General features: G+C 40.4%; 1 protein-coding gene across 5 annotated transcripts in view; it reads left to right on the top strand.

Annotated features, from left to right (window-relative positions):
- The window catches only part of LOC147596778 (erbin-like), a 115,516-nt gene that overhangs the window by 76,070 nt on the left and 15,584 nt on the right, over nt 1-23,862 (top strand). For 4 of the 5 annotated variants that reach the window (XM_086769516.1, XM_086769515.1, XM_086769513.1 and 1 more), the window contains exons 15-19: nt 11,834-12,004; nt 12,751-12,933; nt 14,755-14,869; nt 16,385-16,568; nt 17,466-18,990. In XM_086769516.1, coding sequence (XP_086625642.1) covers nt 11,834-12,004; nt 12,751-12,933; nt 14,755-14,869; nt 16,385-16,568; nt 17,466-18,990 — 2,178 coding nt within the window. The remainder of the gene's footprint in view (nt 1-11,833; nt 12,005-12,750; nt 12,934-14,754; nt 14,870-16,384; nt 16,569-17,465; nt 18,991-23,862) is intronic. The other variant, XM_086769514.1, reaches the window with a different exon arrangement.

Genomic DNA, 23,862 nt, shown 5'->3' with positions numbered 1-23,862 from the left:
AGACCCTGAGAGGCATCTGCCTGCCTGTTGTAAAGAATTTATTGTGAGAGGAACAGCTGCAGATGCCAAGGTCAGTGAAGAAGGAGGGGGAGGAGTAATGTGGCTCCTGGCCAAGATTCCCCTGCAGCCTGTGGTGAAGACCATGGTGGAGCAGGTTGTCCCCCTGCAGCCCATGGAGGTCCACGGAGGAGCAGAGATCCACTTGGAGCCCATGGAGTACCCCACGTCAGGACAGGCAGATGCCTGAAGGAGGCTGTGACCCGTGGAGGGACCACTGGGGCAGCCGTTCCAGAGGGACTGCACCCCGTGAAAAAACGACTCACGCTGGAGCAGTTCACGAAGGACTCTGGCCCATGGGTGGGAACCCACGCTGGAGCAGGGGAGGAATTTGAGGAGTTCTTCCATCAAGGAGGAAGGAGCGGCATAAAGCAACAAGTGATGAACTGACCATAACCCCCATTCCCTCTTCCCCCCTGTGCTGCTCGGGAGGGGAAGGTAGTAGAGATAATGTTAAGCCTGGGAAAGAGGGAGGGGTGGGGGGAGGTTATCTTGTTCCCAGTCTCATTATCCTGCTTTGGTTTTAGCAATAAATGAATAGTTTTCCCCAAGTCGAGTCTGTTTTGCCCGTAATGGTAACTTTAAGGATTTCTCCCTGTCCTTATCTCAAACCTCAAGCCGTTTTCCTTATATTATCCCTCCCTATTCTCTCGGAGGGTGGGGGGAGTGAGAGACTGTGTAGTCTGGTCCTGATCAGGGCTAAACTATGACACTCCCAAATCCAATCTTTTTCCTTACTCTAGCTGTGGATTTCACTCTACTGAAGAAATGAAGTCTTCAGTTATTAGTTTAAGAGTCTGTAACAGGGTGAAACACTCCCTCCCCAGTTATTTAAAGTAGAGGACAAAGGGAAAAGTCTCAGCTGATGTAAGGCAGTGTATGGCATAACTACAAGACTACTGGACTGATGGTGCTGTGGGGAAGAATAGTGGGGAAACAATGATTAATCCTGATTTTTCTTTAAAGTTTCTTTCAGTAAATTATAATTTTAATAATTCTTCCTGCTTGCAGTCAATGAAAAAAAAAAAAAGTGATTTGTGTCGTCGTTTAGCTGCAGTCTGCAATCGAGTACCACACAGCTGCTCAATCACCCTCCCCTTCCCCAGGGGACGGAGGAGGGAATTGGGAAGAAAACTCGTGGGTTGAGATAAAGGCAGTTTACTAGGATAACAAAGGAAAATATAATTTTATATATATATATAAAAATAATGATAATAATACTAATAGAAAATAATAATAATAATAATAATTTAAAAAACCAAACCAACCAACCAAACAAAAGCAATGAATGATGCACAATTTCTCACCACCTGACGACCCGATGATCGATACAGCCTGTCTCAAGCAACAATCACAGAATGAAGAAAACCGCTGTTAATTATCCTGGAACGATTCCAAACAGTGAGAGAGGAAAAAAAAGAGACAGTTCACCGGCTCACCCCCCCAACTTAAGTACTGAGCGTGATGTTTATGGCATGGAATACTCTCTTTGGCCTGTTTGGGTCTACTGTTCTGGCTGTATCCCTCCCAGCTTCCTGTACCTGCACATTAGCAAAACCTGGGAAGCCAGACAGTGACCTTGGTCTCTTTAGCAACAACTAACAACATCAGTGTGTTTATCAACATTCTTCACATACAAAATCCAAAACACATCAGCTACTGAGAGGAAAATTAACTCCATCCCAGCCAAAACCAGGACAATTTGTAATCTTGCTGGGTTTTATAAACTTATGTCTGAGTTAATCCAGTGTATTGGGTTTGCGTGGCAAGGTTTTGGTAGCAGGAGGGGCTACAGGGGTGACTTTTGTGAGAAGCTGCTAGAAGCTTGCGAGCTTGCGAGCTCTTTGATACAGAAAGCTGTAATGAAACTGGGCATTTTTTCTCTTTGCCTAGGCTCCACTGGGTTTCACTGGCTTTTAAACACTTTCCTGTGGGCCCAGACCAATCTTGTCCAGAGGCTTATTGGTCTATTCAGGTTTCTTCAGAGGGATATTACCTATTTGCAGACTGCTTTCCAGTCATCTGTTTCCTTCAAATAGCTACAGACTATGTCAAGCAAGCAAATATGACAAAATACTGTCATTCCTATTCTAATTCAAGCAGTCTTTTTAAGTGCCTGGGTGTAAGGCAAGCAAGATTTTTTCATTTTTCTGTTTTAAATAAAGCAGTGTTATGTCTGGGAGCAAGAATAAAAAGATATGTTTCACAAATAGGCCTTCAGACTACAGAGAAGGAAAGCTTCCAGTGTGTCAACAGTGTTTTTAATGAAGATTCTCAAAGCTCAGCATGGTATTCTATATGTTGGTAAGTCAGGAAAATAGTATCATGTAATAGAAATAGGACCGGTGGAGATTAAGTGTCCAAAAGCTGGTATAATACTGTCAGAAGATGTGATGCTTTTTTTTTTTAAGAAGTCCTATTTGACATAGACATATTAGTAAAGTTTTCTAGCATAGACTTAGTTTGGTTGCTACTAACTACTGAAATGCTACTTTTTAAAAGAATTTAAAATTTTCGTTATACTGTAATGTAATTCTTCCAGCCAAGATGGCAAAAACAGAATACAGAATTTCACTGACTTTGAAGTTATTGTGTACATAGGGTGCCATCACATAGTTATCTAGTTACTGTAGTACATACACTATGTAGTTCAATTAAATGTTGTATGGATTAGGATTATAGTATCAATATCAATGCTGTCTGCATGAAAATAATGTGAAAGCTGTGAAAGCCTGTGACACTACTCCAATGTTTTGAACTGCATCGACTTCTCAGAAAATTAAATACTGAGATTTATGCGTCCCTAATTAAAACAACCCAAAGCTTTAGCCATTTGGAATCTAATCATTTTATGATTAGTGGGATTTGAAGTAATCTTTATGTAGTTCAGAACAACAGGTAAAGTGTCTCTCTTTTCTTTTGCCCTCAACCATGGAATTTCGTATTAGAACTGTTGTTCTCTAATTTGGTGTAGCATAGCAGGAACATGATGGTTTTTACTTTTAGCTGAATAGCCTTTCATTCTGTAGGTGTTCCTAAACTTAAAGGAAATGTTTTAATATTTGACCACTTTTAGTCTCTTGAAGGCTCTAAGTAGCTGTGCTTAGAGCCCTTTAAGGGCTTCTGTCAGGTTTTGTCCTTCTAACCCCTCTTTACTATCCAGTGATTGCAAATTCTAGTTTAGCAAATTGTATTGATGGGAGCCTGAATCTGGTATGGTGAGGGCATTGGTGGGTGAAAGCTGTGTCTCTCTCTCTCCTTGTACCATTCTGATTTCTTTGTTTTTACTGCCCACATCCCTGCTCACAGGGGAACCCTGAATTGTCACCTGTCCCGTCATCTGTTTTTGTGCTACTGCTGAGGTGATGGGGAAAGGAAGAAAGTTAAGAACACAATCATTGGGGCAATAATCCAGGCATGTGTAGCATTTCCTTCTCTTTGCACCCGCTGAGGAAATGGCTAAGTGAAGCATTTGGAAGATGTCATAGTGTATTACTAATTTCGTAACTTTTAAACATGAAGTACTAGGTGGCCTTTAGGGGTAATCACAGTATAAGTAATCAATAATAACAATGGCAGTTTATTTAATAACTGCCATAGTGTATCTGCAAGTTAGTTGTGACATGGACTACACCTGAGCTGATTTTTCAGTGGTGCCCAATGACAGGACAAGGGGCAACAAGCTCAAACTGAAACACAGGATGTTCCATCTGAACATGAGCAAGGGCTTTTTTATTGTGAGGGTGAAAGAGGATGGATGCATGTTGTCCAGAGAGGTTGTGGAGTCCCAGTTCGTGGCTATATTCAGGAGTCACCTGGGCATGGTCTTGGGCGGAAGGCTGTGGGTGGCCTGCTTGAGCAGATCCCTTCCAGCCTCTGGGTAACACAGGAAGCATCACAAACAGAAAATTTGTAACACAGAGGTAACATAAAAAGAACAGAAATGATTTCCTATAGATGTTGCTCATTCTGTTAATTCTCCAGCTGTATTTGGACTTTTTCATTGTATGTTTTGATCTATTGACTGATGAAAACAAATACCACCTCCATTTTTCACATCATTTTTTCTCTCTTTGTTTCATTAGTATCAGGTTCACACTCACTCTTGATGAAAGGACAATATCATTTTAGGGGGAAAAAAACCCACAAACCAGAACTCACTTCTGAAGCAAAATCTAAATCTACTTTCAGACCTGTATAATTGATGCAGAAGTGATAGAAACTATTTTGTACAGGAGGTGCTCCTGCTTTCACATTCTTCCTCAGAAAGCACTGGCTATTGGGCAAAGTGCCTTGAGTGGCTGTTGTCAGTGCTTGAATGATGTCCTGTTTCCACTGTGTCCTGGACTAACAGACGAAAACAAGGATGAAATTCCATAAAACTACCTTTTATTGTCAAGTATTTTGAAAGGTGTGAAGAAGTAGCATTACACATGTTAGACTTTATAATTAATTCTGCTAATATCAGTGGTGCAGCAGAGTAAGATCTTGGCTCAAGCTAGAAATACGATTTGATTTTCTAACTGTCATTCTGCATAGAAGAGTTTTTGGGAGACTGTGAGCATGCTTATCCGAGCCCATGAAAGTTATGTTAATATATTAAAGACAGGTGTCTTAGTTTAGGAAAAGTACCTGAATACTGTTTGAGGTAACGCTTGACTAACTGTGACTTGAAAGCCATAGTACACTCGACTTAACAGTGTAAACATTAACTTAGAAAGCGCACTAAACTTCCAGAAATGTTCTGTAAATTATTTAATTCTTTTGTCAAAACTCGTTTCTGGTTAAACATAACAAAATACCCATCCCAGCAAGGATGTTCCCCTGAACTGATTCATCGTAGTGAAGATTGTTTCCTAAAGACATTTTTATTTCTAAGGGAAACAAACTATAAAGTCTGATAGCTTGTATCCCCCCATTGCTGTACTCCAGTCATGTGAGCCATCCCACCACACCTCTGTGATACCAACAAGTTTATAGCCCTGCAAATGCACACAGATCTAATCCCTTGTTCTTATTCACTGTGCTTTATATGTGAGCCCTTTGTGCACCCCTTAGTGTATGAGCTAGGGGTGTATGTGCGCTTAGTGTATGAGCGCTTCAGAGAGACACCTCAGCATACGGATTTCCCAGAGCGGGTCTGCATGGTTTCCTCATAAACATGCCTTGTAGCCACCTCCTTGCTCACATGCAAATGCTTGAGGTGACACTGCATAAGGCCCCTTTTGAGGATTGTGTGTTCCCTTTCATTCACATCACCCCAGGCCCTTTGCTTGTCAGTCCTGTCCACTGCTCCACAGGGCTGCTGATAATTCTTTCCCTCCCCACATCTTTCCTGGTTTAAATCCTTCTTAGCAGGTCAGCCATACTGCTGGCAAAGATTAGTGAGGTGAATTCCATCTCTCCTGAGCAGGTGTTTTCCTCAAAGAGGATCCTACGGTCATAGAAACCAAAGCCCTGTTGCCAGTGCCAGTTCCACAAGCGATTGTTGACACGCAGTATCAGTGCTGTCGTCCTAACGTGTTAATCCTTTCATTCAGGGTGAAGGAGAGCATCAGCTGGGCTTTTCCATTCACAGAAGCTCCAGTGGACAAACTAGTGCCTTAGAATACCATAAACATAATTGATGATTTGCTAGTTTTGTTTCTTTTAACAGTTGTGTTTGCTAGTCTTGTCACAACAAAAACTCTTCAGAAGTTTTGTTTTGTCCCGTTGTTTGTGAATGTAATCTTGCTGCTGATGTATATCAATGTGTAGGGCTGATGTATGAGATTGATATACTGTCTACCAAGACTAAATACAGTTTTGATACAGTAGATAGATCAAAGTGAGAGAGTCATGAAGTAGTCATTCAGCATAAGCATCCATGTGCTGTCTGTGATCTGCTGGAAATAATCTAATTTCATTATGACAATTGTTGACTAGAACTGTTCTTAGGTACTTAAAATTACTTAATAATCTGATTGTCAGCACATTGCTTTTTGATCTTATGAACTTTCTTTGAAGGAGTTACCAGAGTTACCACTTGCATTGGTCCCTTCCAAGTGTCTATCTCTGTAATTCCTCCTTCTGTTATTTTGCTATTGTAGGGTTTTGCTAGTGGAAATTATACATAGATCCAGACAATCAGCTTATATACTTCATTCTGCGCCATTCAGTTAGCTTTTATTCCTTCTATAAATCTGTGAAAAGCTGAAAAAAAAGGTAATAGAAATATTTAGCAACTAGGCCTTATCTCAGCACAGTCCAGCTGCCTACTTTGGCATCTCTAAGAATCTTGTGAGAGGACAAACAATCAAGTAGTGTTTAAGAAACTGGTGTTCTAACATGAACATTCATAGTATCTAAAAATTATTTATAGTATTCTTTTTTTTTCCCCCTGTGAATAGAATGTATAAACTATCTTCTGCTTTGCTAACACATATAAATGGTTCCTTTAAATTTATAACATTGCTTGTTTGAAGGCAATTATTAATATTTTTATTTACACAAAAATTGAAGACAAATGCTTATCTAAAACTCTAGTGTATTATTGAAACTTGTTTCCATTTATACTGTTGTTCATGAACTACGCGTTCTCTATTACTTGTTGAAACTTGATGTTCTGAGATGTCTTCCTTTATTGTGAAACATATTATGTTGCCAGAAATTCTTAATTAGTATATTGGTGATTCATCATTATAAATTGGTAAAATCTTAAGATTAGCCTTTTATTCTGACTATTAAAAGCCTGCCATTACTGCATATGATTATGAGATCTAGTTCACTTTACCTTCTGTGATGTTTTATTTAGCCTTCTAGAGAAGAAAAAATAAATATCCTGCTGCACTTGAAAGTAAATTATAGGCTTTCATTTTCTGCATTGAATTAAAGCCTGCTGCATTATTTGATCTAGAAAATCAAGCATATGTAACTGAACAAAACTTTGCAAACTCTAGTAGCTTAAAAAAAGTAAATTAGTTCAGGGTGAGGTAGTCCAGCAGCAAAATAAACAGTAGTCATTAATCTGACACATTTTAAACAATCTCATTTTATACGTAATTCATCAAGTTAGACTCTTAAACTGTTCAGTCTTAATATTTCAAGTCCAGAAAACAGAAGTATACCAACTGAGCATTTAAGTGTATTAAAAAAATATTCAGGGAACTTAACAGACAAGATGAAATTATACAGAATATACAGGAAAGGGCTAATTTTCAGCGTATTAGCTTTGCCTGAGTTCTGCCCATTAGACTGAAGAAATACTAATCTTGTAACATTCAGCAGCTGGGCTTGTGCAAGATCTTTTTGCCACTTGGAGGGTTTATTTAGCCTTCTTTCAGAATGTGGCCTGTTTAGCTTACATTCACATGATGCCACAAGCATTGGCTATACAAAGGAAAACCATTAACAAGAGGATGTGTCCAGCTGCACAATTAGCCAGAAAAAAAAGAATCTGTCAAAGATTTGTTTGTTGCTTATGATACACCTGGCAGTCCCATTAGGCAAGGATGGCACCTTCTCTGCTGTAATATGCAGTTCCTTAACCTACATGCAATATCAGTGAAAAATGGAGAAACTTCATTTAGATCATGAAAATGTGTTAATGTAACTGCTCAGTATTGATGCAATGTAAAATAATTACACTGACTGCCTCACTAACCTTATGCTAGAAAAAAATCCAGTGAATAGAAAGATGATAAAGGCTGACTGTTACAAATACGTATGGCATCTACAAGGAAAAATCTGTACTGTGTAGTGAGCTATAGTAATTGTATTTAGGATAGAGACTTAGAGCAGAATAATGGAAGCAACATAAACACTTTTGAATAAACTGATATTAAGTCATTAGGTTTATTTCTGCTTAGGCAAAACTGATGACAAAGTTTATATTCCACAATCATAGTTTAGCTATCGTAGTTTACCTGGTGATAAATCAGTCTATAGAGCAACCTGTCTGTCAGATTATTCATAAGAGTTCTGAAAGCACATCAGGTTGTATGCTTAAATATAGGGCTGTCACAAAATTCACAGCGTGGAGATAAAATAGCCTCAGTCACCAAAACACTTTAATCAAAAGTATACTTGCAGTTTACAAATTATACAGCTTCCCTGTCCTGAGGATGGGATAACATAGTCTGAAGTTTGGTAGGTCAGTGTAGCAGTGCCAGCTATGTGTGAGTAGTCCTAGGCTAGGCCATGGAGTCCTCTGAGGTTTCTCCAGTTCTCTCTGGGGGGTTCTCTCCCACCAAACCCTGGATTCTCTCTCATGTGTCCTGAGAAGTCTTTGGACATCGTCATTTCTAGGACTGGGCAGAGAATACTAGATTCTTGACTGTTGAGATGCTTGACTGTTCAGCATCCCTCAGCACCTAACAGCAGACTGTTGGCTGTCATTGGCACTTGCAGTCTGCCCATCTCATGGGCAAGCTCTCTGCCATAGACTTCAGGAAGGTGGACTTCGGCCTCTTCAGGGACCTGATGGGCCAAGTGCCATGGGAGGCAGCCCTGGAGGGAAGAGGGGCCCAGGAAAGTTGGTCCACATTCAAGGAGCACCTCCTCCAAGCTCAGCAGAGGTGCATCCCGACGAAGAACAAGTCGGGCAAAAAGGCCAGGAGGCCGGCGTGGATGAGCGAGGAGCTCCTGGACCAACTGAAAGTAAAAAAGGAGGCCTATAGAGGGTGGAAACGGAGACAGGTAGCCTGAGAGGTCTACAAAGAGGCTGCGCGAGTGGCCAGGGATAAGGTAAGGAAGGCCAAAGCCCTGGCAGAACTGAATCTGGCCAGGGATATAAAATGCAACAAGAAGAGCTTCTATAGGTACTTAGGGGACAAAAGAAAGTCCAGGGAAAATGTAGGCCCCCTCCAGAAGGGAACTGGTGTCCTGGTTACCCAGGACATGGAAAAGGCTGAGGTTCTCAATGACTTTTTTGCCTCAGTCTTCACCGACAAGAGCTCTTGTCCCACCGCCCAAGCTGTAGAAGGTGCAAGCAGGGACTGCGATGATGAAGAACCGCCCATTGTACTCGAAGAGCAGGTTCGGGATCATCTGAGGAACCTAAAGGTACACAAGTCCATGGGACCTGATGAGATCCATCCGTGGGTCCTGAGGGAACTGGCGGATGAAGTTGCCAAGCCACTGGCTATCGTATTTGAGAAGTCGTGGCAGTCTGGTGAGGTCCCCGATGACTGGAAGAGAGGGAACATAACCCCAATTTTTAAAAAGGGGAATAAGGAAGACCCAGGTAACTACAGGCCGGTCAGCCTCACCTCTGTGCCTGGCAAGGTCATGGAGCAGATTCTCCTGGAAACCATGCTAAGGCACATGGAGAGCAAGGAGGTGGTTGGTGACAGCCAACATGGCTTCACCAAGGGCAGATCGTGCCTGACCAATTTGGTGGCCTTCTATGACGGGGTGACGGCATCGGTGGACAAGGGACGAGCAACTGACATCATCTACCTGGACTTGTGCAAAGCTTTTGACACTGTCCCACACGACATCCTTCCCTCTAAACTGGAGAGACATGGGTTTGATGGACGGACCACTCGGTGGTTAAGGAGTTGGCTGGATGGCCGCACTCAGAGAGTGGTGGTCAACGGCTCGATGTCCATGTGGAGACCGGTCACGAGTGGCGTCCCTCAGGGGTCTGTGCTGGGCCCGGCCCTGTTCAACATCTTTGTCGGCGACATGGACAGTGGGATAGAGTGCACCCTCAGCAAGTTCGCCGATGACACCAAGCTGTGTGGTGCCATCGACATGCTGGAAGGGAGGGATGCCATCCAGAGGGACCTGGACAGGCTTCAGAGGTGGGCCCGTGAGAACGTAATGAAGTTCAGCCAGGCCAAGTGCAAGGTCCTGCACCTGGGTCATGGCAATCCCAGGCACAAATACAGGCTGGGTGGGGAATGGATTGAGAGCAGCCCTGAGGAGAAGGACTTGGGAGTGCTGGTGGATGAGAAGCTTAACATGAGCAGGCAATGCACCCCTGCGGCCCAGAAGGCCAACTGCATCCTGGGCTGCATCAAGAGAAGCGTGGCCAGCAGGTCGAGGAAGGTGATTTTCCCCCTCTACTCTGCCCTGGTGAGACCCCACCTGGAGTACTGTGTCCAGTTCTGGAGCCCCCAGCACAAGAAGGACATGGACCAGTTGGAGAAGGTCCAGAGGAGGGCCACGAAGATGATAAAAGGGCTGGAGCACCTCTCTTGTGAGGACAGGCTGAGAGAGTTGGGGCTGTTCAGCCTGGAGAAGAGGAGGCTCCGGGGAGACCTGATAGCGGTCTTCCAGTACCTCAAGGGGGCCTACAAGAAAGATGGGGAAAGGCTGTTTAGTAGGGCCTGTTGCAATAGGATGAGGGCTAATGGTTTTAAAATAGAGGGGGGTAGATTTAGATTGGAAATTAGGAAAAAAATTTTTACGATGCGAGTTATAGAACACTGGAACAGGTTGCCCAGAGAGGTGGTGGAGGCCCCATCCCTGGAAACATTCAAGGCCAGGCTGGATGAGGCTCTGAGCAACCTGATCTAGTTGGGGATGTCCCTGCTCCTTGCAGGGGGGTTGGACTAGATGACCTTTGAAGGTTCCTTCCAACTCTAACCATTCTATGATTCTATGATTCTAAGCTTCCCCTATGTCTGACAGAGCCAGTGCCAGCCAGCTCAAAGATGGACCCGCTGCTGGCCAAGGCTGAGCCAGTCAGCGACGGTGGTAGCACCTCTGTGATAACATATTTAAGAAAGGGAAGGGAAGTGCACAACACTAGCAGCAGTCAGGAGAGAGGAGTGAGAATATGTGAGAGAAACAACTCTGCAGACACCAAGGTCAGTGAAGAAGGAGGAGGAGGAGGTGCTCCAGGTGCCAGAGCAGAGATTCCCCTGCAGCCCCTGGTGAAGACCATGGTGAGACAGGCTGTCCCCCTGCAGTCCATGGAGATTAACAGTGGAGCAGATATCCACCTGCAACCTGTGGAAGACCCCACGGCAGAGCCAGGTGGACGTGTCCTGAAGGAGGCTGTGACCCCATAGGAAGCCCATACTGGAGCAGGCTCCTGTCAGGACCTGTGGACCTGTGGAGAGAGGAGCCCATGCTGGAACAAGTTTGCTGGCAGGACTTGTGACCCCACGGGGGACCCACGCTGGAGCAGTCTGTTCCTGAAGGACTACACCCCATGGAAAGGACTCACACTGGAGCAGTTCGTGAAGAACTGCAGTCTGTGGGAAGGACTCACATTGGAGAAGTTCGTGGAGAACTGTCTCCCGTGGGAGGAACCCCATGCTGGAGCAGGGGAAGAGCGTGAGGAGGAAGGAGTGGCAGAGACAACGTGTGATGAACTGACGGCAACCCCCCTTCGCCGCTTGGAGGAAGGAGGTAGAGAAAATCGGGAGTGAAGTTGAGTCCGAGAAGAAGGGAGAGATTGTAGTTGTTTTTAAGATTTAGTTTTTTCTCATTATCCTACTCTGATTTGATTGTTAATAAATTAAATTAATTTTTTCCAAGTCAAGTCTGTTTTGCCTGTGATGGTAATTGGTGAGTGGTCTCTCCCTGTCCTTATCTCAACCCATGAGCCTTTAATTATATTTTCTCTCCTCTGTCCAGTTGAGGAGGGGAAGTGATAGAGTGGCTTTGGTGGACACCTGGCATTCAGCCAGGATCAATGCACCACATCCAGGTAGACTCGCAAAGTGGAGATCCTGGATTGTTCTGCTGAGTGTTCTGTCCTAATTCATTGTCTGTTTTAAAACTGATGTTTTAATTATAGCATTTAATTAAATTCAGAACATTATTGCTTTTTGTTACACAGGAAGGCAACCTGAAGAGATATCCAACTCCATATCCTGATGAACTGAAGAATATGGTTAAAACAGTCCAGACAATTGTACATAGGCTAAAGGATGAAGAATCTACTGAAGATATTGCCAAGGAGTCAAAACGAGAAGACCAGACAGTCTCTGTAAAAGATGTGGGGGTAAAGGTTAGATATAATATTTTCTTTTGTCTTTGCAAGAACTTCCAAAGATCTAGATTTTCATTTAATCTTTTTAATTATCTTCTTTCTCATCATTAATGCTTTAGCAGGAAAAAATGTCAAAGAACAGAACTTACCTCTTCACCATCTAAAGTAGTCTGTAATAAGTGACTGATTTGCAGTAGCAATTTTCCTCTGACACTGAGAACAAGGAAAGTGACTTAATTCTTGGGCAAATACAAACTATGAATGTGTTAAGAAGCTGACTTCTTCGTTTTCTGGAGAATGACATCTTTGTCATCCTCTGATTCTCCTTTATACACCAAACTTCACAATGAAAATCAGGATAACCTCTAAGGATCTTGTGACAAGATTTTGCACAATAAGTTGGGAAGGCAATTATAGCAAGTTGGCACAGGCGTCGCTAACAGGTTGATGCAGTGCGATAGGACTATTATTTGGTGCTGACATCTCTCATTGTAGATATTGTTGGCCTTTTTTTTATTTAACTGGAAATTTAATGGTACAAATTGACCCCAGTAAGGAGGAGAGTCAAACTGATTGACAAAGGGTAGGGATTGTATCTCGGTAATCGGCAGAGCATTGCACCTAGTGCATTTCATACTTTATGGTTTCAAAGCTCAGATTTTCCATTCCATAGTTTCCCAAAATATATAATGTTAATTCTAACAATCATATGTTACTGAAAACCTTTCAGGATATTTTTTCTGCTAATGTTCTTAATCTTGTAGACTTCAGAAATTGCTTCGATAAAGAACAAAGCAGATGAGATAAAGCAGTATTCGGCAGGAAGCTCTATGCAGAAGCCTACTGAACCAGAAGCTGAGCACAGAACTGCAAATTCACAGATGACTGCACTTGTTAAAACCTTGCAGAACATGAAAATAATTGTCAACCATGAAGACACGCTGAAGGTATGGCATTGCGATGAACATCATAGCAGTCAAAGAATTGTGCTGATGTTGTATTGAATTTGTTACTGCGATAGATTAAAATTTATGTTGACAATAGAAAATTACCATCCATAAGTGCTGTAAGTACAGATCTGTAACAAACACCATGTATTCGTTTTTTATTTAGAATGTGTTTCAGACATGACAAATTTTGGAACTTGTCACTTCATCAGCTGCTAATCACAACCTGTAAAATGCTTTTTTCATAATTTCACGAGCAGATTATTTTTGCCTGTGTTGTGTAGAACATTGGAACATGTGTATTTTGTACTTTTGCTGAAGATGCTTTGTGACAAGCAATTGTGACTGTTGCTGGCTCTTTCCCCACTAGCATGTTCCTGCTTCTACATCCTTTCTGAAAATATTGGTTTTGACATTTGTCTTTAGTTTAAATATATAATTTCAGAAAATCATATTAGTTGTCTAACGATAGTGACAGCAATTCTTTGAAGCTGGCTGTATGCCAGTAAGTAAATGAGGCAGCAGGGCATAGTTGATTAGGGATACTGAATTCCTTACTTCCGTGTAATAACCTGCTGGTAACTGTTGCAGTTGAATCCAGATACCTAAACTTTGCATGCCTATAAGTTTGTGGGGTTTATTTCATTTCAACATTGATTACACTTGTATGTTGCATCCAAGGGGAAAGGCAATGTTGTAGAGGTAGTGAAGAGGTGGTTTGTTCCGATTGCAGAGAAACAGGTGGATTTTTTAAATGAAGACTATCATACATTGTTTGCTACATCTCAGTCAGATTTGTCCTTCCTTCAGTCCAAAGAACTGACCAGATAGTTACTATCATGGGAAAGAGGGTGCTCCAGTAGATTCTATGCATTAAATTTTCTGAAACTTGTAAGAAAATGTGAACGTTGACAGACTATTTTTGCAGTCTGTGACATAGATTTTTGTAGCATTTGAAAGAGGAAGCATGCTTACTAGAAAGAAGTTACTGCTTTAGGGAAAGAAGATTTTTTTTCCCTTCAAAATATTACTGAAAACAATTGTTTTTTGAAGATGATAGGGATATAGGCCTGGCAGTAGGATACTGAATCAATCGCATGGCTGCTCTTGCAGCAGCTTTGTCAGTTAATCTCTTTCATAAGTGCACTGAGCTCTATCTTGTAGTTAGGAACTAGTGATTTCTAGCTGAAATGTATTCAGCATTGCTTTATTCCTCAGCCATTGTTGTTCTTGAAGATAAATAACTTCTGTTTCTTTTGGAATTTACCCCCAGTGTAAACGTAAAGGTATCAACCCAAACTACACTTGCTCCCTTTTTTGCTAGACTAGGCAAGCCAAGGTCATTCAGTCTTTTCTCACAGCATAGCTCTCTATTCCTAAGATTGTCTTGGTACTCTGTAGCTGTTTCAGTTTGAGCTCTTTTCTGCAAAACCAATGCCCAGCTAGTCAATCTGGGGTGTTCACTGGTTTCTGACTTGATCTCAACTGGAGATTCTCTCCAGTGGCAGAACAGAGGCTGCATCTGCTTGCTCTGAGTAGGTTCTTGCAGCTGAAATTAGTACCCACTTGACTGTTCATCAGTGACAATGCAAGTCTGCCTATGCTACTGCTTAAAGATAATTCAGTGGCAAATATTACTAAATTCCGTTGACTTGCACTACAAATGCACTACACAGTTACTATGTTATACCTATGTTATGTTGCTTGCTTATCTTTTTCCCCTTTATTGTTCAGTGGGTGACAGTTCAGATAGCATTTACTTAACTTTTTAAGCAGTTCTTTAATATGCACAGCATAATAAAGCTGGTTTTCCTTTAGCAGGAATCAGAACAACTCTCCTCTGATGAAGAGATGAAAATGGCAGAAATGCGACCACCGCTGATAGAAACCTCCATAAATCAACCAAAAGTGGTAGCTCTTAGCAATAACAAAAAAGGTTAGATACCATTAAAAAAACAGTAGAAGTGGTGTGCAATTCTGATACTTTCTTGACTCAGAATGGATAGTTTTTCCAATTGAATGATGTAAAAGTAGTTTTTTGTGTTTTAAGATAGATGATCAATTCTCTAGTTAAGTCATGAAAGCAGAAAAAAATTCTCCGTTATCTTATACTTGAGTCTGTGGTAGAGAAAGCTATGTTCACATCCTGATTTTCTTGATTCTTGTCATTAGTTTAAAAGCAGTGAGGGAAAGGAGATACTTGTGTTTTGGGGGACCATTAGGTTGAACACACTCTTGATATGTTTAAGAAAAGGACTGTAGAAAGTGATATTTACCTTGGAAATATTCCATATTCCCCACACCCCCCCCCAATTTTTGTGGACTATTGTTGCTTTTGACAGCAATATCACCTGTTTAAATTTCTCAGAGAAGCTATGTTCTCTTCCTAAGGTTTAAGAATAAACTTCTCTTGTGGCAACTCCTTCTCCAGAGTCACTTTACTCTTATTTTTTCTTCTTTCCTCTCACAGGAAACTTTGCAACATTGTTTTTGTTGACTAAGTTTTATATTCTTTGAAAGATAATTTCAGTCTGGGAAACTATTTCTTTAAGAGTAAGGAATGACCTAGGATTCAGAGAAAACAAAATTTAACAGTTGAAGAGCAAATTGTATTTTCCTTCATATGATATCCTAGTCCAGTACTTTCCAGGACAAAAGGCTTTTCTGGCCATTACATGTAAAAGGGTAAAATTTAGTGAGGATGAAGGAAAACCACACGGAGGTAGCAAGAAGAGTCCGCTGAGGATCACATGCAGGTGAAAAGACTGATGTTTATCAATGCCGTATTTGAGTTTTTATGCTTGGCTAAAATACTAAGTCAAAACTTCTCTCTGGAGATATAAATTAGTTTAAAAAAATTTATGCTTTTGGCACCTGTAACTGTGTCTTGAAGTAAAAATTTAAATTTATTTGTACACTTATGTTTGCCCATGTCAAAATCATAGCTGTCTTGAAGTCCTGCAGTGTCGTAGTTCAGCCCCGATCGGGACCAGACTACGCAGTCTCTCTCTCGCTCCCCCCACCCTCCGAGAGAATAGGAGGAGATGATATAAGAAAAACGGCTCGAGGTTTGAGATAAGGACGGGGAGAAATCCTTAAAGTTACCGTTACGGGCAAAACAGACTCGACTTGGGGAAAAACACTCATTTATTTCTAAAATTAGCAGGAGAATGAGACAGGGAACACGATAACCTCCCCCCACCCATCCCTCTTCCCAGGCTTAACATTATCTCTACTACCTCCCCTCCCGAGCGGCACGGGGTGGAGGGGAAAGGGAATGGGGGTCGCGGTCAGTTCATCACGCGTTGTTAAATGCCGCTGTGTCATCGTTGGGGGAAGAACTCCTCGCATTCCTCCTCTGTTCCATCGTGGGGTCCCTAAACACTGTAACATACACGTTACAGACATCTGTTTAATACCCATTTAACTAAATTGGCAATTCTTATTTCAGGTGATTCAGAAGATGCTGATTCCTTATCAGATGAAGCTACCCACAATAGCAATCAAAATAACAGCAACTGTTCCTCTCCTTCTCGAATGTCAGATTCTATTTCCTTAAATACTGATAGTAGTCAAGATATTTCTATCTGTTCTCCAGAAAAAGAAACACACGGTGTTGTTTTATCCAAGATCAGGTTTGTAAAATACTGTATACCACTGAGCAAATATAATAGAAAAATGTTATTTAATCTTTCATATTACATGTCCATTTCTTTAATTCATTAATTATTCCTTTATCATTCATGAAATAATTTAGATTTTAGTGTTTTCAAATAATGTTAAATAATGGAATAGTTCTCTTAAAAAAGTTCCAACCAAACAAACAAAAAATCCCCCACTCCAAACCCAAAACCAACAAAAAACCAGGATGACAATAAAATTCAGAGGCCAATTTTAGTATATAAGACATGATTCTCCTCTATTCTATTAATATAGTATAATAATTTAATCCTTAATGATTTGTTTTCCCTGCAAAATACCTTCAATACACCATTTTAAAAAGCTCTGGTTTTTTTTATTTGCATAATGTTGAAGATCGATATGATTACTAACTTAAATATAAGCATTAAGAAACTTATGAAGAATGGACAATGGACTTACAGCTTGTTTCTCTTTTTGTGGTTCTAGTTTTTTTTTAATTTGACAATATAAACAAGACAGTTGTCCAGAATTGTCATGGAACTTGCAAGTATTTGATTTAAAAAAAATAGAGTTATTGTTGCTCTGTACTTTTTGACACTTTTAAACTGTCTTTAATTATTCCTGTTGAATTTAATTAAACTTCTGTAATCAAAACATGATCATGTAATTGATGACACAAACAAGAGTTGCCAAAATGAGCCCTCTGTATAATGTATTTTTGTAATGATAAGATAGCAAATAATAAATTTGGTTGTATATTGATCTTTGTCCTGTATTGTGTGTACAGTATGGCTGTGTTGCATGTTAATAATTAATTTTTGTAAAACAGTTTTTAAAGGAATATGTTGGTTCCTTTTGGAATTTCTTTTAAGAGCCATCTCTTTTTCCAGGCAAGAAGATGAAAATTTGAATAATCTTTTTCAAAATGGAGGCAAATTGAGCATTACAGTAGAAGAAAAAAGAAATGTGCAAGAGAAGGTTACAAATTTTTCTGAATACGAATTAAGCATTGAAGAAAGATTAGACCTGATAAGAAAAGGTGTTGATCTAAGCACTCCTACAGAGGAGTCTCACAAATCAGACCAAATAAACATGAATATCAATAAACTGGTTAGTGAGGAGGCAATGCCAATTCCTGTAGAAAGGTTACAAACACAGGAAATAGTTTCGGTAAAGGGCTTCTTGAATAACAATATGAAAGAAGAAAGCGAGTACTTGGAAAATGGAAATAAATGTCCTATAAATAAAGTAAATGGACATCCTGAGGAAGCAGTACAGTCTTCCAGTAAAGATGAACTAATGAGAAGCACTACAGTTGATGATGATGATTCTTCTGCTGAGCTGTCTGTTCCAAGGAGCACTGAAGATTTGTCCCTGCAGAGAACTGGTCCTGTGATGAAATCTCACAGCATCACCACTATGGACACTGGTCTGAAAATCTACGATATTGTCAATGAGAATGGATCTCAACAGCCAAAGTCAATAGTAAAATCAGCATCTGGTAGTGCAGATGGAAAAAACATAGTCCGAAGTAAATCCGCTACTCTTTTGTATGATCAGCCTTTGCAGGTTTTTCCTGGGCCGTCATTGTCATCTGATTTAGTATCTTCTACAAAAACTGTGTTCAAGTTTGACTCAAATCACAATCCTGAAGGTGCTAATGCAGTGAGAGGATCAATGACAAGTGGTGCACAGATGTTCTGCACTCCCCAGTATAATACTCAGTACAGCAGCAGTGCAACAATGAAAGACACCTTGTGGCCCCAGAAGCAAAACACCCAAGTAGAACAAGGCAGCTTACCTCCTTCACGTCTGCTTAGGTCCGACAGCACAGAAATCCTCAACTATGTAAAACATTCTGCCAATATGAATTTATCCAATCATAACAATGTCCAAGCTAGTGCTGTGCATAACACTCGTCAACAGATGACTGGGAAACACATAGATGTGTGGGCTATTCCACCGAATGATAGACTACTCCCGGGAACAACCAGACACACTCTTCAAAGGCAGAGCAGTGTATCCTCTACAGCTTCTGTAAATGTTTGGGATACTGGACCTTCAAGGCAGCCCCGGGTTCCTGAAATCAACTATTTAACATACAGAGACTTGCATTCAGTGGGAAGAGCTCCACCAATAATGCCTGGGCAACAGAGACCTCTTTCTGCCAGGACATATAGCATTGATTGTCCAAATGTATCCCGACCACAGAGTGCTCGACCATTGGTGAATGAAATACCAGGAAGAACTATGTCAGTTAGTTACTTTAATTACTCATGGACTAGCCCTTCAAAGAGATCAAACCCAAGGGTTAACTCTGACCACTCTTTATTAGACTCTCCAGGAAAAAGTCAAGTCCCTCATGACTGGAGGGAACAGGTGCTGCGACATATTGAGGCTAAAAAGCTAGAAAAGGTAAAAATAATCCATTTTAAACTTTTCTACTTTTCTGTTATCTGGATATGGAAGAAGTTAAATATTCTGTATTTTGAACTGCTTTTAATTACCAATGAAAATGTACTTCTGATACTGCCTTAAAAAGGATAAACATTTTTGTGCTGAATATGTGAGAAACAGTCAAATGGTAGACTATAAATGAACTTTTCCCCCAAAGAAAATAAAAGTCTCTGTTGGTTTTACATCATACTTACCAGCTTAGTCCAATTACTTTAGAATACATTAAATAATGTCATATTGACCTGCTGGACTGCAAGGCCAGCTCTTTTAGGCCAGGTAATTTTTATTGTCGTAGCATTATATTCATATTATACTAAAATATTCCCTTATACTTCTTGATCTTTCTATTTTACCTTTTTTTTCCCCCTATTTCTTCATTTTAAGAGCAAGGAAAAGAAAATTAGTAAAATCTATTTGGAAGTATAAGTCTACAGCTTCAGTTGCTGAAGAATTCAAAAGCCATAACATAATTTGCCTCCAAGCCAGTTGTCTTTTGAAGTTGGATAGATTGTTGAATGAATATTTATTGCTGTGAGATGAGAACACTTAAAAATCTTGTTAATTTCAGGAAATCACAGGAAGTTTTGATATAACTAGAGATGATGAAAAGGATTCTTTATGTACTGTAAATGCTATCAGGAATTTGAGCTGATATGTAGAGCTGAATAATTATATGTCTTCAAAGAATTTGAGACTGGAAGAGTGTAATCTATTCTGTCCAGCTAAACGAATTTAAAATATCATCCCTAAATATTGGGCAGAATGTCATTACCTGATCCTGTTTCCTTGGAGGGGAAGTAAAGTAGCGAAAATATGTTTTGATTATGCCAGCTAGATGAGTTTCTTTTTCTTTTGAAATAACATAGTTTGGTTTGTGATTATTATGCTAAATACTTCGATATCCTTGATGAAATTTAATTTGAGATGGTTGAAAAAATTACTTTTAACTATGATTTTTCTTTGGAAATCCAAGTATTTGGAGAGATGATTTGGTTTGGTTTGGTTTATGTTGCATAACTTCTGTTGATAGAAAGGGGTGGGGTGGGTTTGATTTTAAAGAGGCCTGTGCAACAGCCGCACCTGTTCTTCTGATCCATTTTGAGTCAAGTACAACATAAAATATTTTAAGATTTTCACAGTACTGTGCTGTAGTGTGGGGACCCTTTGTCCCACAAGGCGATTACAAACCTCACCATATTCCAACCCTAATAGAGCATTCTTTGATCTTCTGTTCTCCTGGATGCACATATCAAATCTTACATGAAACAGCAGAGAAGTAAAAATCCCAGCAATACTTCAATAGAGAGAGAAACAAAACTTCAGTGTACTACTAATGCAATTTATTTATAGCTCCTTCCTATATCATCTACATTTGACATGTTAGGAACAATGTTTAATATGCCAGTGAGATCTGTTCAGGTACTGTAGCAGTGTAGTCACCTTGACTGAAGTGAAAGTGATGCCTGACTTGATTCCTTTTATATCTGTCCATACTTTCTATCATGCTTTATATGTAAACTTTAATTTTTGTTTCCTACTAGAATGATATGGAATAGCTGTTATTGAGTTCTTTGCTGTGCATCTAATTTAGCAGATCTTTAGAAGTCTGTTTTGTATGTGTGTATTTCTTTTGTTCTGGCCTTGAAGAGTTTTACAGTAGCTTTTACTTAGCAATCTGAGACTTATTTATGGGTTTAAAAGTGAATGTGTATATAATTGTCTACTTTATATTCTCTGGTATATGACTGACTTTTTTTTTTTTTTAAATCTAAACTGTGAAAAATGTAGATATGATCCTATATGTCAGCTGGCAAATATGATAATGTGGAAAATCTAGGGATTCGCTGGATATTTCTTTGTTCTTTTAAAATAATGGTTTCACTATTTCACTATGTCGCAGTTCAGCCCCGATCAGGACCAGACTACGCAGTCTCTCTCTCACTCCCCCCACCCTCCGAGAGAATAGGAGGAGATGATATAAGAAAAACGGCTCAAGGTTTGAGATAAGGACAGGGAGAAATCCTTAAAGTTACCGTCACGGGCAAAACAGACTCGACTTGGGAAAAACACTCATTTATTTCTAAAACTAGCAGGAGAATGAGACAGGGAACAAGATAACCTGCCCCACCCCTCCCTCTTCCCAGGCTTAACATTATCTCTACTACCTCCCCTCCCGAGCGGCACAGGGGGGAAAAAAGGGAATGGGGGTCGCGGTCAGTTTATCACGCGTTGTTTAACGCCGCTGTGTCATCGTCGGGGGAAGAACTCCTCACATTCCTCCTCTGCTCCAGCGTGGGGTCCCTCCCACGGGCCACAGTCCTTTGTGAAACTGCTCCAGCATGGGTCATCTCTTCCATGGGGTGCAGTCCCTCTAGAACAGCTGTCCCAGCAGGCCCTCCACGGGCCACAGCCTCCTTCAGGCCTCCACCTGCTCCAGCGTGGGATCCTCCACGGGCTGCAGGTGGATCTCTGCTCCTCCGTGGACCTCCATGGGCTGCAGGGGGACAACCTGCTCCACCATGGTCTTCACCACGAGCTGCAGAGGAATCTTGGCCAGGAGCCGCGTTAATCCTCCCCCTCCTTCTGAACCGACCTTGGCGTCTGCAGCCGTTCACTCACAACAGGCTGGCAGACGCCTCTCAGGATCCTTTTTACATCTTATTCACTTCTCATCTCCTCTCCACTTCTTGCAGCCAGGCCGGGCTGAGTTGGGCCCAGTTGGCTGCCCAGTGGGAGGCCAGAGGGTGAGGCCTGCAAGGCCCACAGGGCTCGCGCCTCCCCCTCTCTGCCCCCTGCTCAGCTGCTTCACATCTTCTCTTTACTTTTTTTTTATTCCCGTTTTCCCCTACTTAAATACGTTATCACAGAGGCATTATCAGGGAACATTCTGCTACCAATCGGCTCGGCCTTGGCCAGCAGCAGGCCCGCCCTAGGCCTGGCCGAGTCCACTGAACAAAGGGGAGTGACTTCTAGCAGTTTCCTACAGAAGCTACCACCTTAGGCCCCCTCTCACTAACAAAACCAGAACATTTTTGTAATTAAAAATTAGCTTTTGGTGGGGGCGCTTAATCTATAAACCAGAATTCTGAAATGTTTTGAAGTCTGAAAAAAATTTCAGTAAATACAGAACTTATTTAAGGAACAAGTATTTATTGGAAATTGCTTTGACAAAGCTTTAATGGATTTAAAATGTCTTTTCTTTTTTTTTATAAAGCATAAGATACAACACTGACAAAAGCAGATATACAAAATTAAGCCTTATGATGAATATATAATTCTTCTTGCCTGTGGTTATACACAACAGTATAGGTTATCAGTATTACCTTTGCTGGGACACTTCAGAGTCTGTTATTGAATTTAATCATGTTTATTATTTCTGTGTTGTGCTTCTTAGGAAAGAGTGTGTAGTGGGTTTTGGGGGGTTGCTTTTGTTGGGATTTTTTTGGTGAAACTTCTGAAATACTTGTTTGGTTTTGGTTTTAGAAAATTTAGTAACTGGAGGGGAGTGGGGTGGTTGAACCCACTTAAATAAACAGTGTCTGCTTTATTGGCAAAATTTGGAGGAGCTAGGTCTTGGGGTTTTTATTAGCCCTTTTTACCTGATATGATATAGGTGGAAAAAAACCTTTCAAGAGTTGAATTTGCGTGAGGAGAGATACAGGATAGTTTTAAGTCTAGCAAAAATTATTAACAATGGATTCCAGCCAAGTAACCAGCATTTGTAACCTTTGACAAGATGTAAGGGGGCATACTCTGATCAACTAAAATTATCCATCTAGTTGAAGGAAAGTGAAAATAGTTCACGAGACTATTTGTAAATAGAAATTTTGCATATATTCAGGAGAAACTATTTGCTTACCTGATACAAAGCATACTTTGTTGTGGGATAGAGAAAAGGGCTTCTTTAAATGTCAAGCTCCTCTCTAGTAGTTATATATGTAAGCTGTTGGAAAGTATGCAATCAATTCTGCTCCACCCCCCAACCTTATAAATTTAGTGTACAGGTGAGGTTTTAAGGACAGTAATATTTTTCAATAGTTTTTCTTCTGGAGTGTGACTTGCCAATTTTACTACCTGATATATCACAGTAGTGTTCTATAGTAGTCTTGTTGAAAGTTTTCATTTAGGAATTTAAACTAATACTGCCTGTGTAAAACACTAGTCACACACATTTTATTGTGTAGTAGAGGAATTTCTCATCTGTAAACTGCTATAATAGATACCTGCAATGGTTATCTGAAAATATCAATTATATTTCTGTGTGCTGAGTAGGCAAACGGTTGCTGGACCCGATTCTGTCATTTCCTTACATATGTATATTTTCCTTTTTTGTTGTTGTGGATCTCTTGGGAGTTCATCAGGTGCATGTTTGTTTTCAATTCTAATTTCATCTGGAATTAAGTGCTCTATTTTTTATCTATTTTTATCTACTATTTATCTAGAATGGCAGAGCTTTCAGAGAAGAGATTATAAAGTTAGGTTCCTACTTTCTGTTTCAGAAATTAAAATAGGTGGTTTTATTCTCAAAGTTGCCAGTGTATGGTGCCTTATTTAAAAAAAAAAAAGTCCAAGTGTTTCAGTATTGATACAGAATTGCAGTTTTAATCGAAGTTTGATTTTTTTTCCTGAGTTATTTTTTTCTCTACTTACCTAATTTAGAAAAATGTTTTAATTGGTATGGCCTCAGATTCTTTCCAAGTTAAGCTTGTTTAAATATGTTAAGGGAAGTAACTTCAGTGGGTCTGTGCACACATAAAATTAAGTGCTTAAGTGTTTGTAAGATCATAGCCTGAAGAATATTTTTACATTGATAAATTGCAGGAATGCTAT

The sequence above is a fragment of the Chlamydotis macqueenii genome, chromosome W (genome assembly GCF_036417535.1).
Source record: "Chlamydotis macqueenii isolate bChlMac1 chromosome W, bChlMac1.mat, whole genome shotgun sequence".
Lineage (NCBI taxonomy): Eukaryota > Metazoa > Chordata > Aves > Otidiformes > Otididae > Chlamydotis > Chlamydotis macqueenii.
The sequence above is the reverse complement of the archived record's forward strand: the minus strand, read 5'-3'. Positions and strand labels throughout refer to the sequence as shown.